The sequence below is a fragment of the Zonotrichia albicollis genome, chromosome 9 (genome assembly GCF_047830755.1).
Source record: "Zonotrichia albicollis isolate bZonAlb1 chromosome 9, bZonAlb1.hap1, whole genome shotgun sequence".
Lineage (NCBI taxonomy): Eukaryota > Metazoa > Chordata > Aves > Passeriformes > Passerellidae > Zonotrichia > Zonotrichia albicollis.
The window spans coordinates 31,890,971-31,908,521 of NC_133827.1; the positions used below are offsets into that span (position 1 = coordinate 31,890,971).

General features: G+C 43.1%; 1 protein-coding gene across 16 annotated transcripts in view; it reads right to left on the bottom strand.

Annotated features, from left to right (window-relative positions):
- Positions 1-17,551, bottom strand: part of LPP (LIM domain containing preferred translocation partner in lipoma) — a 332,629-nt gene that overhangs the window by 14,974 nt on the left and 300,104 nt on the right. For all 16 annotated transcript variants that reach the window (XM_074547227.1, XM_074547223.1, XM_074547233.1 and 13 more), the window contains 2 exons: positions 4,597-4,775; positions 1,463-1,583 (listed from right to left, as the gene is read on the bottom strand). In XM_074547227.1, the coding sequence (XP_074403328.1) occupies positions 1,463-1,583; positions 4,597-4,775 (300 nt within the window). The remainder of the gene's footprint in view (positions 1-1,462; positions 1,584-4,596; positions 4,776-17,551) is intronic.

Genomic DNA, 17,551 nt, shown 5'->3' on the forward strand with positions numbered 1-17,551 from the left:
GGTACGTGATGTCTTTTACGATTAAGCCATTTTCTGATAAGAGACAATGCTGCAGAGAAGATGGGTTCCCAAGCTCCCTGCTGAATTTAATCCAATTGAAAATAAAAGGAGATTATTCCCTTCACATTTCTGAGGAAGCAAAGGTCTTTAGCATTGGAGAAACATCAAACTAAACCACATATTTATTAATTCAAAAAAAGGATAAAAAAGAAGCATCACTGAGAAAAAGTTTAGTACCAATATCTGACTATAGGTAATCTCCTTTGGAACAGTTAATGCCATGAAGTTACAGCCTCCATTCCAGGAGTGGCAGCTAAGCAAAGTCCCTTCCTGTCTCCCCTACCAGAACTGTCACCAGTGTTTGCATTACAATTGGCCAAAAAGGTTGTGGCAAAAAGAAGGATGTCAGACAGGAACATGGAAACCCCACTCCAAGGCCCCCAAACCTGCTCCAGAGACCTCAGCCTATAAGCTTTAAGGAAGCTGCTAGGAAAGTTGGGAATTACCCCACACTTTGTGATTAAGCAATTGCTCGGCCCAGGACTGCTGATGGATCCATGTGTGTGAAAGCCTGGGTATCTCAGCAACCAGCATGGGGACATGCTGTATGATGAATTAGGCTCTACAAAATTTAGTGTAAGAATGCCCCAGCATCTTAAAATATAATGGGCCTAAGTAATGGGCTGGTATGTATCCTGAAAGCCAAGGTCAGATTGAGAATTGGACCAGATGCCTCAAGTTTCAGCCTAGACCGTTAAACCTTAGTCCATCCTTCTTTCCAATTAAGGTTATTAAAACCTGCAACTGCAATAAGAAATATATTTGGTCTCATTTTCTTACCCTGCCATCTGGCTGATGTATTATCCAACAAGTAACACTAGCACTGAAGAATTCTTGAAGGTTCCCTAACACAGCTGTTCCCACATGCTAATTGCTTTAAGGTGATTTTTATTCTCTGTCTTCAGACTCTTACCATCAAAATTACATGAAGTGTGTAATGAAACTGAACAGGAAAAGTAGCATAAAAAGCACCGCACAAAACAAGAATGATCATGTTTATGTGTCCATTAAAATTCTTCAACCCAGAGCCATATGCTGAGTTTCCTGTACAATCTTGCTCAAATCCTAACATGCATTAGCTTTCATTTTAAGAACATAAAGATGAGCTACGTTTGTGTCCAGGCTATAATTTATTAAGTTCTCCAGTATTAAGACCTAATTGCCTGAGTCACATTCTTTTGCTCTTCTAATGAACCTGTTATAAACAAGGGACCTGATTTTCCTCTCATTTGCGTGGATATAAATGAGGAAAAATTTCTTGCTGGCTGAAGTCAATGAAGTAATTTGATTGTAGAGCCAGTGTTACAACAGGGTACTCCTGGTGTGTGGGCAATGTCAGGTGGTGATGAAGTTAGGCCATGCTTAACCTGCTTTCTGTCCCTGCTGTGCCTGGAATACCAACCTCGCACCGGTAGCACTGCACATGGAAGTCACGATCCAGGGCAACAATGCGCACGGTCTCCTCCTGTCCTGGGGCTGGCATGATGGGCTCCTTACACACAGAACACCTCGGGGCAAATTTCCTGAGGGAGCAACACACAGGCACAGTCATCTCAAATGTGGAGCAAAAGTTTTTGTTAACTGAATTTGTACCAACACACGCACACACATGTATGTGCTCACACAACACAGGCTGGAGCTCTGCACAGCTCCCTCGTAGGAAAAAAACCAGGCAGGAGCACTTTAGTCTTACAAGGCAATTTCAGGCATGTAGGATATTAAAGTACATTTATAAGGAGAGGACTTCTAGAACTTGTGACAGACAGCAGAGCATTTTGCTTGCCCTAATTAACAACTAAAGTGCCTGTTGAATGACCCTCAATTGTGGCACCTATGCACTGCCACAATCCTCAGCCTCTAAGAAAATCCATGCAAATCCTATGGTTAGAAAGATGACCAGAATCTGCTTCAAGAGCATCTCTTGAAAATAAAAATCAAACTATTAAAATTCGGAGATTGGAACTAATAGTTTAAAAGTCTGAAAAGAAATGGTAAAAAGAACTGCCTTGCACTAACACTAATTTGTTGAGGTTTATGTCACCCACTTTAAACTTTCAAGCCATCTTACCCACTTATGCACACAGAAGCACATTTCTGGCTGTGCTCACTCTCAGACAAGAAGCATCAGGGCAATTCTGACTTGCTGCATCTTCTAGCTAAAACCTACTCAGTTATCCAACAGGGTGTTGTCCAGGCTTAAAAGGGAACAGGTCTGGGTGCAGAGACCCCAGTGTTCTCTCTTCCAGTCAGTCTGGCTTCCAGCTGTATAGTGACAATAACTCACTGCATGAAGAGACTGACTTGAATCAGGGTCAGCTCAGGGATCAAGAAAAGCACAGCCCTTTCTTTTTCCCTTCTATTGCTCACCATATACCCTTCTGGATAATCCACCCATGTTCTGTATTCCCTCTGGTTTTGCTCCCCTCAGGTCCCACGAGAAGTGGCCACCTCTGCTCCTAGGCTTGGGAACCTTTAGCCTGTGGTGAATCATTCTCTATTTTAGTTCAAAACCTACTGGGTACCAGTTTCCTGGCTGCAAATTCTGCCTGCAAAAAAGGAAATTTACACCCACAGAATCTGCTGCCATGTAATGAGAGCCAGGGTCAGGGGCTGGGAGTGACAGAGGGCAAAGCTTATGGCAAACATCAGGACACAAGGAGATCAAAGGCCCTTCTCTTCTAAAATGCCTAGTAAGGATTGACTCTGCCACCCAGCCTGTCACATGAACCACCTCAGAATTAACTATCTTAGAAAAGAAAAAAAATAAAATCTATCTGTACGAGGAATAAAGAAAAATATTAATTTCACTGGCAGCAGATGAAAGATGCCTGTGTAGCTGTGATCTAATGAAAGAATGAATTAAACAGTGGCTATAACGAGCGCTCTGAAAAATAACTTAAATGGATCATGATATGACCGGAGCTGTGATGGCAATTAATTATATGCTGCTTCATGCAGGCCCTTCCTTGTGCCATTTAGCTCAAACGTGGTACTTAAAAAATACTTCAACATTTCTTTGTCCAGGCTACTGTGAGTAATTCATTATGAGACAAATATTATCTCCCAAGATCCTGAGATCATTCCTGCAGATTTCAGGGTATGTAGATCTCTTACTGTGGGGCCTGAGCTCAGGGAGTAACTGAGTAACAATGTGAGCATTAGCTACAGTTTTGTTATCAAGAGGATGTAGGTGTAGAACACTCAACCTCCAGATCAGGAGGACATGTCATCCCTAATCAATTAAAACTGGGTTGGTCAAAGTACTGCAAAATGTGTGGCTGGCCAAAGACATTCTGAGTGTCACACTGGGTCTTGTGCTATTCCCATCACCTTCCCCTCAATCCTTCACTCAAAAATTTTTATGTCCTTCCTTGCATTGACAGCCTCCCACTTTCTACTCTCAGAGCCCTGAGGTCTGTATGCAGTCACTGCCAAAAGGCTTCAATGTGGGACATCAGCTCTCCTTCTCCTGACACCATGTGAGCCCTTGGCCTGTGGGGCTTTGGGAAGGGGCACTCTCCAAATTGCTGAGGGGGTGTGAGGGAAGTCCTTCAGGTGGTGCATGAAAACTCCTGTTGGGCCTGTGCTCAGGACCACATTTTACCTTACACACAACTGGCAGCACAGAAAGGCAAAGCAACACAGCAGCTGCCAGTTAACCCAGCCTAGCTGAGCTACAGGGAACATCCTCCTGTTGGATTCTAACATGCCAGTTAATTGTGGCTGCTTCCCTTTCTGTCAAGTCAGTCAGCTTCTTTGAGCTTTCAGACCCACACACTGATGTCATGAGGCTCTAATTAAGTCTACCCGCTTAGAAATTAAGAGGTAAATGGTTGAGATATAAAGTCACATTTGTCAGTATTGATTTCATCTTTTAATTGAGGGGTGTAATGTATCTATCTTTTCCATCAGGGCAAACATTTGTGCTCTGATTATATCTACCTGTCTTTCCCCAGATTAGTTGTGATGATGGGGGTGGTAGTATGTCAGTGACAGAAATTACTTGCAGCTATACCTTTCAACTTACTTTAAATAGCAGTTTCAGTATAAATTATTACCAGGGCTGTATTTTTAGTAGCTTTAGAAAGCTAATTAGCAACTAGAAACAAAAGGAGCTGTGACCAGCCTGTGGCCACTGAGATTCCTGTAGCAGGTAAGCAAACACCTGCAGAGTGCGGGAGGACAGGACCTCTCTTAATTGCTCAGTGGAAGAGGCAGGGAGGTGGTGCTGTGAAAGTGCAGGTAGAGGCAGTGAAGAGAAACATGCCCATGCACAGTGAAAAGGCAAGAGGAAGGCAGAGCACTTAAAACAGAGGGACACAGAGGTTATCCCTCAACTCAGCAGAATTGTACCCTAAGCAATTAACCTTGTATGCCATGGCTGCTTGGAGCAATGCTCTCCCTACTATTTAAGAGCCTTGGGAGGAAGCGGCATAGGGTTCAGAACTTCCTCAAAGCTCGGTGTGAAAAAGGAGAGATTTTAGGGGCAAAAGACCAATACAACAGACAAAGCAGTGACAGCAGCTTAGGCCTTACTTATGGAAATCCTCAATGCAGTGGATGTTGCCACCAGCATCCACAGTGAAGGGGATGCCATCCAGGCTGCGGTGGCACATCACACAGGTGAAGCAGTGGGGGTGGTAGGCCTTCCCAGTGGCTCGGAGGATCCTTTCCATGATGGGCTTCGCACAGACACTGCACTGCTCCAGTGTATTCTGCAAAGAAAACATACACAACACATGTGAGCACCATCTCAGCAGGACACTTACAAAGGTCAGCTGGGCTGGAAGCTGCTGCTGGTCTGCTTGGAAGCTTTAGGTACCTTCTTTTCATTTCTTCTAGATAAAGTGCCGTACAGTCAACAGTTATCAAAGAGTATGATAACATGCACAGGGAGCACAGGGCCTGGGTCAAGCCTTTAGAACAGTGTGAGAACACAAACCAGAGCTTCTCTCAGCAGCTCTGACAAGTGATCAGAGATGGCTCATCAGGTGGGTTATCTGAGACACAGCAGCTTCTGTAGCCAGGAGCACATGAAGGAGTTGTGCAGCCAACACTCCTGGGTTTTTGTCTCTGCACTGCCCAGTCAGAGCGAGCTTATGCAGCAGAGTTCATTAGAGACAAGTTCAACAGAGGGCAGTTCTAAACTGAAGTGCAAACTCCTGGGGCTACATAGACACCCCCTAATTACTTTGCCAATGCAGATCCCATAAAAATATCCTTATCTGTCTTGTACAAGATCTTGATCTTCCTCTCTGACCACAGAGAATACTGCTAAGTCTGGGCAGAGAACAAAGCAGTGGCTGCAAGGAAAGCATCTGCAAGGACAGGAGCTCAGGATGACTTAAATGCTTCATTTATCTCTGACCCACAATGTTTGAGATAATGACTGTGAAATGCCAGCTCTGAGGCCATGATCCTTGCTGCACAGGTTTTACACACTAGCCTGCTTCTAAAGTGCTGGAGCCAAAAAAAATCCCACTTTTCAAGTGGGGTCTATTGAATGATTCATCTCATTTCAACCCTCACTTACCCTTGCAGTTAATTATAGAAACACCAAGATAATTTTGTTTCAGATGGTTGTCTGTGAGCCACACCAGCCCTTCTGACACCAACTGGGTAACTCACCATTTCAAAACAAGCACTTTAAAAGACACATGCCATGAATGGATGGTGCAAACCACATAGATGCAAACAATAAATCTGATTCAGGTAATTTCACTGGACTTTAGAAAAGCAAACTTCACCTACTATTCTTGCTTGATGGACCTGAAGTTATCAAATAATGCTATCAATCACTGTTTGCATCTTGAGTTAGGTAGAAAAATCTATCATTACACTTTTGATTATTATTTAGATAGACAGAAATAAGAGGGTAGGAAAATAAAGGAAAAAATCCAACAGGACAGAAATATAGAACGCTGCTGAAAGGCAGATCTTGTTGACAAACACAGGAAGGCTAAAGTTCTCCTTCCTCATGCAACAAAATTCCCAGAGAAATCAGTGCTTTGACTGACTGCATTGTTATTGCTTCTTTGAGCCAGTATTCTCAGGGGCAACATCCACTCCTTACATGTGCAACCGAAATGTATTGTAAGGAGATGAATCACCCAGGAACTCAGAAGGTTCTACACTCTCATATTTGCTCTCAGACATTATCTCTGGGCTGCACGTCATGGGTAAGGTACAAACATAGAAATACACGGGTTCCTATGAGACGATCAGAAGAATTGTTTTTGGAAAGGTCGGTATGAAAAGTCCTGAATTTCAACCCGTATGAGAACTGCCTCATGCATTTGTAAGGAGAGCACAGCCAGACTAGCATTGAAGACAGGCTGGATTTTGCTTTATACCTTGTAATAATGGGCAGGAAAGAATGACTGCTGGCCTTTCTGTCTGGTTGCTGTCACCATCATCATCATTATAACGGTGGCTGGTATGCCAGAAAAAGCAAGGTCAATAATTTTCTCCATGGAGAAATAACCTGGCAGATTTACCATTTTGCTTTGCATAAGCAGATCACATCATCTCAGTCCGCATCCATGCGGTTCTCTGCGTTTTTCTGCCAAGGAGGAAAGGCAGGATACCTGCAGATACTGATGGATAATTGTGCCGTTCATGAAGCATTTGTCATGAAATTTTCTGAACACAAGCAGGTATGGAGCATTTGCTTCACCAAGTCACTGCTTGCCTCATTTCCAACAGTTGCCAACAACAGAGGCCAAAGTATAAGAACAGGGTAAGCAAAGCAGAAATTCCTTGGGATTTGCTTCCAGTCTCCATTGATTACTGGTTTAGGCACTTCCTGAGTCAGAGCTTGGCTCCCCCATACTTCGCCTCAACTGGATGCTTCTCCCATAAACCTTCCTGACTGATTTTTGAATTCTGATAAATACTGATCCCCCACAACATGACCAGGAATTCTGTGGCTTACTTCCACGCTGGGGACTGATCTGTTCAGCAGTTCCCCATGTCTACTACTGCAGCCCACCCAGGACAGTGAGCAGAGCAGGCACAAGGGATCAGTACAACCATCCTGTCTGACACCCCATATTAACACTGATTTTGGTGGAAACGTTGCAGTGACCAGGACAGCAGGCAATCACCCTGCTGGATCACACCTTCTGAAAACACAGATCTTCTGCTCCCAAATCTCAGCTTGGACACAGTTTGACATACTCACAGCTAAGTAATACAAGCATTATAAATTAACCAACTCCTGATTAAGCCTTCTATACAGCCTGAAAATCAAACCTGAGAAATTTATTCTTTTCATCCTTCCAAGTCTGTACCAGTGGGGAAAAACAAAGTCATTAGTTTCAGACTCCAGCTCACTCCCTGTCTGGGAGTGTATTTGCTTAAGCCTCTCTCCTTGCTAGAACCCTGGCTGGCTCAGACCCTTCCCTTCAAGGTGTTACCAGATGATGCCAAAGGGAAAGCTTGCTTGATTCACGCCCATTTGACATCAGGTTGCTGTAAGGCAGGATTTGGCCTGTGAAGCTACCAGGTTTTCTTTGATTCTCTAATCAGGTTATTCCACATGCCTAAGTGCTGCCCAGCAGCTAACAACCTGCACAAAGGTATTTCTGCACATTATGGGAACAGCATCCCTGTAGGATTATAAGTTTGGCTTCTTGATTTTGCTCTCTTTCACAGTCAAACTCTCCTAGCTCCTCCTGGAGCTTTCAGACTTCCAAAAAGTGAAACAAGATGAAGAAAAATGCCTAACAAGTCTATTTTCCTTCTTTTCTCTCCAGCTGTTGTTGCAAGCCTGCTCTGTAATCAACAGGTAGAGCTGAATGCATCTGATGAGCTACACTGAGAGCTAAGGCAAGGCATGAAGAAGAAAGATGAGAAACAGCTAGGAAACATCAGTCCTAGGGGTTGTGGTCACATTCATGTCATAAGAATATAGACCACAAATCTAGTGTGGGCTGAGGGTAAAGTTTACCATTCTTTTCCCATATTTTTGGCCAAGAGGTAGGGAGTGCCCCTGTGTCTCCAAATCCAACCAATTTTTTGGGGGTTTGAAAAGCATAGGGAAGAAGCCATCCATTTCCAAATGGAAGGCTGGCACAATGTTTAAGGCTGAGTCTGGGTCCATGTCACTTGAGAGCAGAACATCCGTGGCAAAGAAAAAGAATCTCACATGGGAAGAATAATGCACCCTAAATACCAAAAAGAAAAATAACTCCAAGCAAAGATACACTAAAACACAAAGAAAGAACTATAATGACCAGGATATCATAATCATCTTGCAAGTTAAAATTAAGAGACTTAAACATGTATAACACAATCAGTGGCAAAGTGGGAACAAGCTGCTTGGGAGCAAGCATCTAGCAAGTGGTGGTTGGAGTTGACCTCTCTAGAGCAATACTTACCTCTTCAGAAACCACAGAAAACCAAAGGGGGTTGCTCTGCAGATTTTAGGTTTAAACATGGGACGCAAAGTAAAAATTCTGACTGCTGGGAAAGACTTCTGCGTTGCAAGAGCCAAGGAAGGCTGGAGCCGGGGAGTGTCTGAGTCTCCTCCTGAAAACTTCACATCCCAGATGGCAAGGTGGCAGAGACTTTGGGCACCAGAGGTGCAGTGACAGCCCATGGGCTGCAGCTCATCCCACTGCCCGAATGCTGCAGAGTACAACCCCTCCTAACCAAACCTGGCAGACAGCAGTAACTCACAACATCATGCCAGCACAAGGACTCTCCCACAATGACCCAGCAATGAGTGCAGAAGAAAAGCCACACAGATTAGTCATTGCTTCTTCTGCATTGGCAATTCATCCCAAGCTCTAATGAACATAAATAATGTCTCCTGCACTCTGAACAGCAGATCCAGGAGAGCTCATGCACAGGGACATGAGCATGGTATTGCTTATTTTGCTGGGAGAGGGGAGGGAAGTTGCTGGAATAAATTACATTGGCAACTCATGCACAGGGACACAAACTCACTTTCTGTAAGCACTGCAGAAGAAACACATTTTTCGAAGTGACTGAGCAGAGGAGATGGTTTTGAGCTGCACGAATGAAATGTGACTGTTGTGCTAAAAACAGGCACATGGTCAAATGCTATAGTTGAACTGTAACTTAGTAAAGTGTGGTAAGTGACTTGCTTTAAATCTTGTGACTCCGTTCTTCATTTCCTCAGACAGCGAGGAGAGCAGAGCAGCAGACATTTTCCCCTCTGTGGGATATTTTTTGAGGCTTGAAAATGTTTCCATACTTAAATGAAGACAGAACACTTTAATCTCAAGAAGCCTGGTGAATTTATAAACCTCAAATTAGATCAGGTCAATTGAAAAACTGCACTTCAAAATAATTGCAAATGGTTTCATTTAGGGTTTGGGTCTGAAAATATATAGTTGTATTATAAATTAAATATAAAGCAGACAGTGGTGGAGGGGTTAAGTGTCAAGATGTAATTTCAACACTTTCAAACATTTTTTTGGCATTATTTCTAGAAAAGGAAAACCAAGGCTCCCCAGCTGCTATCTCCACAGATGGGTTAAATCTTGGCAAACATAACATTTAAGTCACTAACAGCCAGCATGAAATTCCTTCCTGCATGTCTGAGGAGATAACTTGGGCATGAGTTAATCCTTCTCACTTCACCTGACCAGCTGGACACATTATTAGCAGAGAGTGACACTCCTCTTCTAGTTTCTTTGGGGGTACTTTCAGCAGGGGAGAGTATTGCAGAAGCACCTTGGCTGGTTACCTTCAGACCATGCTGCCACAGCTGCATCAATGTGCTGGGGCAAAAGATCTGACTGACCCTGACAGCGTAATTCAGACACAGTGGTGAGCAGTGAGGCTGTTCTTTAGATGGTACAGCTTGATTTGCTGGGAGATGGAAAGGAAGATATGGGACTAAACTACATGGGCAACGCTGCAACATTACCAGCATGCTGGGAATGGGGCTGAGCTATGCTTACAGCTGCCCCTTGCACAGAGCAGACTCAGGCTCTGAGGTTACTGTATTCAGTGCCTTTCAAATCATTCTTCCATTCATCTCAGTTTTTAGTGGCTTTTCCAGCACAGTAGCAATACCGCGGCTGGCATGCTTCTCCTCTGCTGGAATTTGCTTTTCTTGTCAGGAAAACTGAATTCAGCTTTATAGTTTTGGACTCAGAGCAGCTGGAGGTGAATCTGGCAGAAAGTCCTCTCAGCATACAGGATGGAGGAGTCCCTTCCACTTGCCCTATAACTATTAGAGAAAGGCAAGATGTATTTCATGGCTTCTGCTAGTAGCAAAGATAACAATGGCATGCAACTGAGCCCACAAATGTGCAACAGCAGAAAGGCCATGATGAAAATGGAACAGTGCTTGAGAAATGCTTCTCAAATGATAAGCAGATGTCAAAATATGCTCTACAGCGGGAGGAGGAAGGAGCTCCATTTTTCTTATCAAGTGAAGGCTGAGGGATGGCTTTGCTGGTGTCTGAGCACACCAGAGGCTGCAGAGGAAACTTAGAGAAGGCTGCTGGACCTGGCAGGCACACAAGCTGGCCATTCTACCTGCAGAAAGAATTATATGCTTAATGCTGAATGTAATTAATGTTTGGAGCAGCAGAGGCAGGGACTGGGTGACTACTCAGATGCTCAGTGCCAGTTTAGATAAGGCCTGTATCCCTTTATTGCACCTTCAAGCTGAGAGTGATGAAGGAATGGATGAAGGAATGTCAGAGTTTAAAATCTGCTCTGCATTATGCTCCATGTCTGACCACAGCCACATTGACTCCTTCCAGCTAAAAATCCACAAGAAGCCCTGTGTTAACTAATTTCTGGCACTCAAAGCTACTCATCTTCTGTACATTCTTTGCTCTGACAACAGAGATCTTTGTCCCTTTAAAACAGCAGAGCCTATGGATGTAAGAAATGAGGGAATTGTCCTCTAAACTGGTTGAAAAAGGCTGGAAGATAAAATGCCTGGACTTCTGGCTTTTAAACCAAGTAGCTGCCATAGGCAAAGCATTCGCACGCTCTGTGCGTGGCAGGCACATTTACAGGCATCCCCAGCCTGCAAATAAAATGGCTGTAGAAGTTACATATCCCTGTGAGAAACTGGATATTGTTAGATTTGATAAATACTTGTGAAGTACTCTGTGTGTCTAAATGGTTACTTAATGGAAACAAGATATTATTAACAGAAAACATTAAATTCCTTTTATCTGTAATGACTTGCACACGTCTCAAAAATCAACTTTGGGTGCTGCACCACCAGAGAACAACACCTGAGCTGCTATTCAGAATACTCCAATGTGGCTACAGCCATTTGCAAGAGTAAAGTAGTTCAATACTGGGGAAATGCTTCTAACTTACAGTTGACTTTAAAATAGCACAGAGAATAAAAAAGTCTATGCATATGAAATTTTTTCAGCAACAATAATTATAGCTGCATGGAATACTACAGTAAGCCAAACAATTGAAAGCATCCTTAGCAATTGCTAGGTAAAAGAACATTGTTAAATATCTTAGTAATCAGCTCCAGTTCCTTCAGTAATTTTCTAGTGAAGCTGCATTTTCTAACCTCCTCACATCTTGTCTATTGCCACCAGGAAAGAATTGAAGCAGCACAATGTGCATTTTAGTGAGCAGAGCTCACTCTTGCTGCTAGCACTGCCACCACACCACACACCAGGTATGAACCACGTGAAATCAGTCACTCCACACCAGGACTGCAACTGGCCCAGAAAACATCCAGCCAGGAGGCTGGGACAGGCTTTTGGAGCACTGGAGAGAAAAACATCTGTAAAGCACAGCAGCACCAGCAGAGCACAGAAGATGAGCCTGCCTTGGCAGGGAGGAATGATCTGATAAGACAGTTTCCATCTCTGATTCCTTCAATCCAAGGAGATCCTAAATGCACAACCAGACCTTCACTCCAAGACATTACATAATACAATGCCTGGCACAAGATGATGATTTTCGAAGATTTCTAACTTGAAGGAAATCCCTCAAAATCCCTCTCAGAATGTCAGAGGTAAACAGTTTGTTCAAGGCTCCTGCAGCTGAGGCAAACTGGCACAGAGCTACTGCGGAAATCCCTGGGCTGTGTCACACAACAGCAGCCATGCCTCAGCAGATCAGTATTGCTTCACACACTGGGGTCCCTACCTAGGGAGAAACCAGACCATGGCTTTGCTCAACACAGAAAGATGTGTTTGAGGATTTGTTAGGACTCTTTTTCCACTGAAGTGAACCTTGGTTCTAAAAACTATGATATTCTATTAGCTTTGCTCCTGAGGGATGGGGGGAATACATGGCAGGTTTTGATAGCCTGTGCTTTTATCTATTATTAACACCCACACATCAGGTGAGAGCACCTACAGACCACACATAACTCAGGGCTCTGTGGAACAAAGTGCTGTGGGGGATAAAGCAAAGCTGTTCCTTATTCCCAAGCACTCCCAGCCTTTGTGCTGTTGATGTAGCTCTGCTTGCCCTACGTGTTCTCACCAGCAAGTTCCTCAAAACATGATGTGCCTGACCTTGCATGCCGCCCTGGGAGTTTTGCCTAAATAAAGGTTCTGTCCTGTTGTGATTACTTTCTGCACAGGCAGCAGAATTACATGCAGCTGGGAGATGTGGCAAACATTGAGCAGATACACTCTCCTCCTTGTTTAGATACAATTGTGGACAACACAGAGATTTCAAGCTTAATTAGCGATACCAAGGAAGCTGTTAGAGAGGCATTTCAAACCGCTTGCAGTTTAAGCTGATTAGAACTTCGTGAAAACAAAACAAAATTGTGTAGCAAATTGTTAGTCTAAAATTCAAGTCAAACTGAACCGCATCAAAGGAAACAGAGAAGTGACTATCAGCAAGATGTGGGCTTTTTTTTCTTTTCTTTTGGTGAGGAATTTAATTTCATAGTCTTTAATAAACCTGATGTTCCAATCCAAGCTTGCCACTCTGGCAAGAAGCTTAACCAAAATAACACTGGAACTCAGAGCTGACGGACCAAAGAGGCTATAAATTGGTCAAATCTGGGCACAATACAAGAAAAAAAATCGAAAATTCCATTCAATTTTCCTGTTTTAGAATTTTGATGTAACTGACCATTGACATGGAAATGTTATCTTGACCTTAACTGCTAAAGCTGACTTGCAGAGGAAAAAATGACTGAGACTCTGACATCTCAGTGGTTATTTATAGTTCCCCTCACTCTCCTCTTTCTCAGTATTTTTACATTTGAAATGAATTCTTCCCTGCTATGAGTTTCCTGAAGGACTGTTTGAGCAATGCAAGAATTTGTGACATAAAAACCATCAAGAAAATGGAACTTCATTGATTAAAATGGAAAACAAATTTTAGTTGGAAACTCTCATCAGTAAATTAGCATCCAGCAAAGCTGGGCTTGTTTTGGTTACAGATTGAACACTACAAGCCTTCTAACTACAACTGCTTTAAAGCCGTCTTTTTCTGCTTCCTGTGCTCTCCAAGAGAGATTTCCTGGAGAAAAAAAAAAAAAAAAAGGAAAGGAGAAAGACAGGGCTACTGCTTGAGAGCCTGGTTCTTCTAGAGTTTGTAAGGAAAAAAAAAGAGACAGAATCCTTCCCCTTCACTCCTTGAGAATAAAAACCCCTCATCTTTCTAAGTCACAAGGAAAGGTACACAATCTATTTTCCTCTGCTCATTTCAAGTCACAGATAAGGGCATCTCTAAGTCACTTCTAATGACTACTAAATAAATTAAATATTCCAGCTGGATATCAGTTTAACAGCTCCTGTTGTACTTTAATTGCTCAAACAAAGAGAATGCAAAGCTTCTCCTGAAGATCTCATACAGGTCATAAGAGAAATTAATTTCTTCTAGTGGCAGGGGCAGAGCACTGGAAACTAAGGGTGTTTGTCTTCTGTCCTTGGTTCACCAGTGACTCAAAGAATAATTCCATTATTTTCCTCCTCTGTTCTTCACATTATCTATGGAGTAGCTTTAGTCAGCTATTAGTAGGTGTGTGATGCTCTGACAGAAGTCACATCTCTATTGCAAACACCAAAGTTGGCACCTGGAGCTACCAAGAAATAAACACCTCCCCAAACTGAAACAAAATGAAAACCCAAGCAAGAAGGTAATGAGATTTTGCACAGAATTTCATGGAGCTTTCACTGAAACACCTTTTGAGATAATGGTTTTTTTCAGTGTATACGTGCAAGCTGTGAAATACAGGTCATTGCAGCAGTTCACTATAAAAATAGCTGCTTTTAATAGATAACGTAATCCGGTATAAAGCTTGGAAAAAAACTCCCCCAAAACTCTCACACCACTTGGATGCTGCTGTTACCCAAAGTGACAGTGAGAATATGATTTGCCCAAATCCATGATATGTTTCCTAAAGAGTTGCCAAATACATTTATGTCCTTGATGTGAGGAGAATGTCTTGGAGCCTTTGGGGCAGTGGGAGACTTATCTGTGATTGAAACATGAGGGCTGAAAGCTTTGTGGGTACTCTGAGGTCTTTCCAAAGGGAGAAGAAGAGGGAGTTTCATATTTCTTGAAGAAAGCCTCCTGAGTGAAATGTCTATTTTTAAAGACTGAAAGAACACTGGAAACTCACAGACAATCAACATTGGCCACTGTCAACAATAACGGAACCCAAAGTTTAGTGAGTCAATGTAAGGTGAGAACTGTACTATACTCTCTCTCCTCTACCCCAAGATAGAAATTTCATCTTTGGGGGGACAGGATTTCTTCAGAGGTTTGAACTGAATTCTTTCCTGGAGCAACACCTCTTCTTCTGTCTAGAGTCAGACTCTAATTGGAAATAAATCCAGGCTGCTGACTAAGTCCAGGGTCAAATATGTCACCTACCAGGTACTGAAATTATTTTCAGATGCAATGACATCCCTATTCTTTTCATTCAGTTGACCTGGATGTTTGACTCGGTTCCTTGTCTGGGAAAGCAAGTTTGAGCCACCTGCTGAGATAAAAGTGACAAAGAAGGAAGGGACACAAAACCAGATAATTGAGATGGCTACGTAAGAAGAGCCCAGACAAGGCATGGCACAGAAAAGAGAACTTCCCAAAGAGGTCAAGTGAGATGTGAGAAAAGCAAAAGCTGGAGACTGATGTTCCACCCTGGGAACTCATCCATCACCTTCCTTCCTCCACTGTGAGATAATCTCATCCACAAAGACAGAGATAGAGAAGATGATTTACATCAGTCCCTCTGCCCCTCCAGCCCACCTCTGAGGGTGCTTCTGCTGGACCTCAGCTTGCTGTACAGTTGGGAAAGAAAGGATGGCACATTATTCCTTCTAACCTTATAAAGAGAAACCCACTCAATACATCAGATCCTTCCTTGAATAAGTGAAAAGTAAACCAGAAACTTTGTGCTACTCTACTGTTCAAGATACTGCTGTGGAAAGTTGGGCAGAAGAGTCCTTGCAATACAATTGTCTGCTGAGCTGATTCAACCTCTTGGCACTGTTCCTTTGCTCTCAATCTAGAAAAATTAGAGCTCCCTGAAATATAAATTTTTTTTCCTGTTTTGTACAGACAACATGGATACTTGGATACAGAGATCTTGTATGGCAAAACCATTGTGATGCAAATAAGCTCAAGAGTTTCATCAAGAGCAGACAGGCATGTCTGAGTAGGTAGTAATTCTCTGGTGTCTGCAGGGTTAGTCAAGGATGTTCAGAGCAAGAAACATGCACTCTAAAGTAATTTCTTTCCCTTTCATTACCATGAGAAATTTTGGATTAATTTAGAATATGAAGGACACTGGTCTGAGCTGTCAGAAAGGTTTATGTCAGAGCAGAGCAGACCAAAAATCAAGCTGACAGTTGGCATTTCTTTACCAGGTCTTTTACATCACTTGAGGAGGCTGCCCTGGATGTTATTTGAAGTTGAAAAGCATAGCAACTGAATGCTGTGCTAGTCAACTGTCAGTCCACAGTATTTACTAACCAGAGTACTCCTATGTTTGTGAAACCAACACCAAAGGCTTTTTGCCAAATATTACATTTAAAAAAAGAAACAACAGCTGAGAAAAGACCCAGCAAAACCCAAAGTGAATGGAGCTGCTGAAAAGAAGAGATTCACTTGGGCACACATCAGCAGTACAACCTGCAGTGTCTTGGGACAGCGCTTAACAATTAACAAGCGAAGCAGAGCAGCAATGGCAGGAGAAACCAACTTGTCCAACCTCACTGTTTTCCTAGTGACACAGTTACATAAGAGATATGCATTTCTATAAACACACTGAATGTATAATAGATGTTATATAACATGTCCATTCTCAAGTCGATTGCATCCTCCCAGTGTATGGACTCTTAGGCCGAAATCACAGTGGTTATGGAATATAGAGGAAAAACAACATTATTGCAGCATCATTCTGATCTGTAACTGTTCCATTCCATTATGGGGATTTTCTTTCCATAACAGTGGAAAAGACCATGCTCCAGTGCTTCTCACAGTACTTTAAAAGGTCTGAGATCATCTGCATCAATGGTTGTTTCCCAATGCAACTGCTGAATTGCTCATTTCCATCCTAATACAACTTCCAACTTTCCCTTATGAGGACCAGAAGTTGCCATTTCCCCAGCAAGAACATCTGAACACCCAAAGTAGTCTGACTCTCATGTTTTTCCAAGCAGCTCATGCAAAGCAAAACTGACCACATCTTTCTATACACAGCTTCTGATTTAATGGACCTATGAGGAAAAAAGAAGGAAAGGCCACTCTTCAGCGGGCTCTAACTATAGACCAGATCCAGGTAAAAAATGGACAAGACAGTCTGGTATTAGCAGGTGGCTCATGCATCTGAATGATCCAGCTAATGCAGGCCATAAAGACAAGTGCTGGTGGTCTCCTAATGGGAGGATGACATTTTATTGCTGCTCTGGTGGTGCAAAGTGGTCACTCCCCACAGGCGCTGCCACACCAGCTTCCAAAGATACAAGGGACAAGGACAGAGGGACTGGAGTGGCAGTGAAGAGTGGGAACAAAGAATTTATCTAGGGCTTTCTGAGTCATTCTCCTTCTCAAAGTTTTCTGCTGGAGCAGTATAGTCCAGCTCTGCCCTACCTGCAGATTTTCCTATGGAAAAGTTACTGTTGGCTTCTTCACAGGCAGCATGAGTCCAGTGAGCATTGTCCTGCCAGCTCTGCAAGGGCAGCTAAGGAGCCTTGCTGGAAATCTGGCCCCAGAGAGAAACAGCAGAGGAAAGCAGTCATTTCAGAAGCACATTATTAAGCCATCAGACCAGTAGCTACAGGATCCCCATGGAAAAGTTGATCCAGGCACTTTGTATAATTACTTGAGCCCTTCCAGTCATTTATTCCCCTTTGTGGTTGGCAGGGAAAGTCAGTATCTTCTGGAGCTGCAAAGTCATAGGGCTTTTTAAGAAGCCAGGTTTGTAGGTGAAGACATTTCCCTTTACAAAACCTTTGCTGGAGAACACACTGCTCAGCAGCAATCCAGGCTAATGCAGCGAGTTCAAATGAGCATGGCACACAGGCAAGCCTGAGCTTTCCATTTGCTT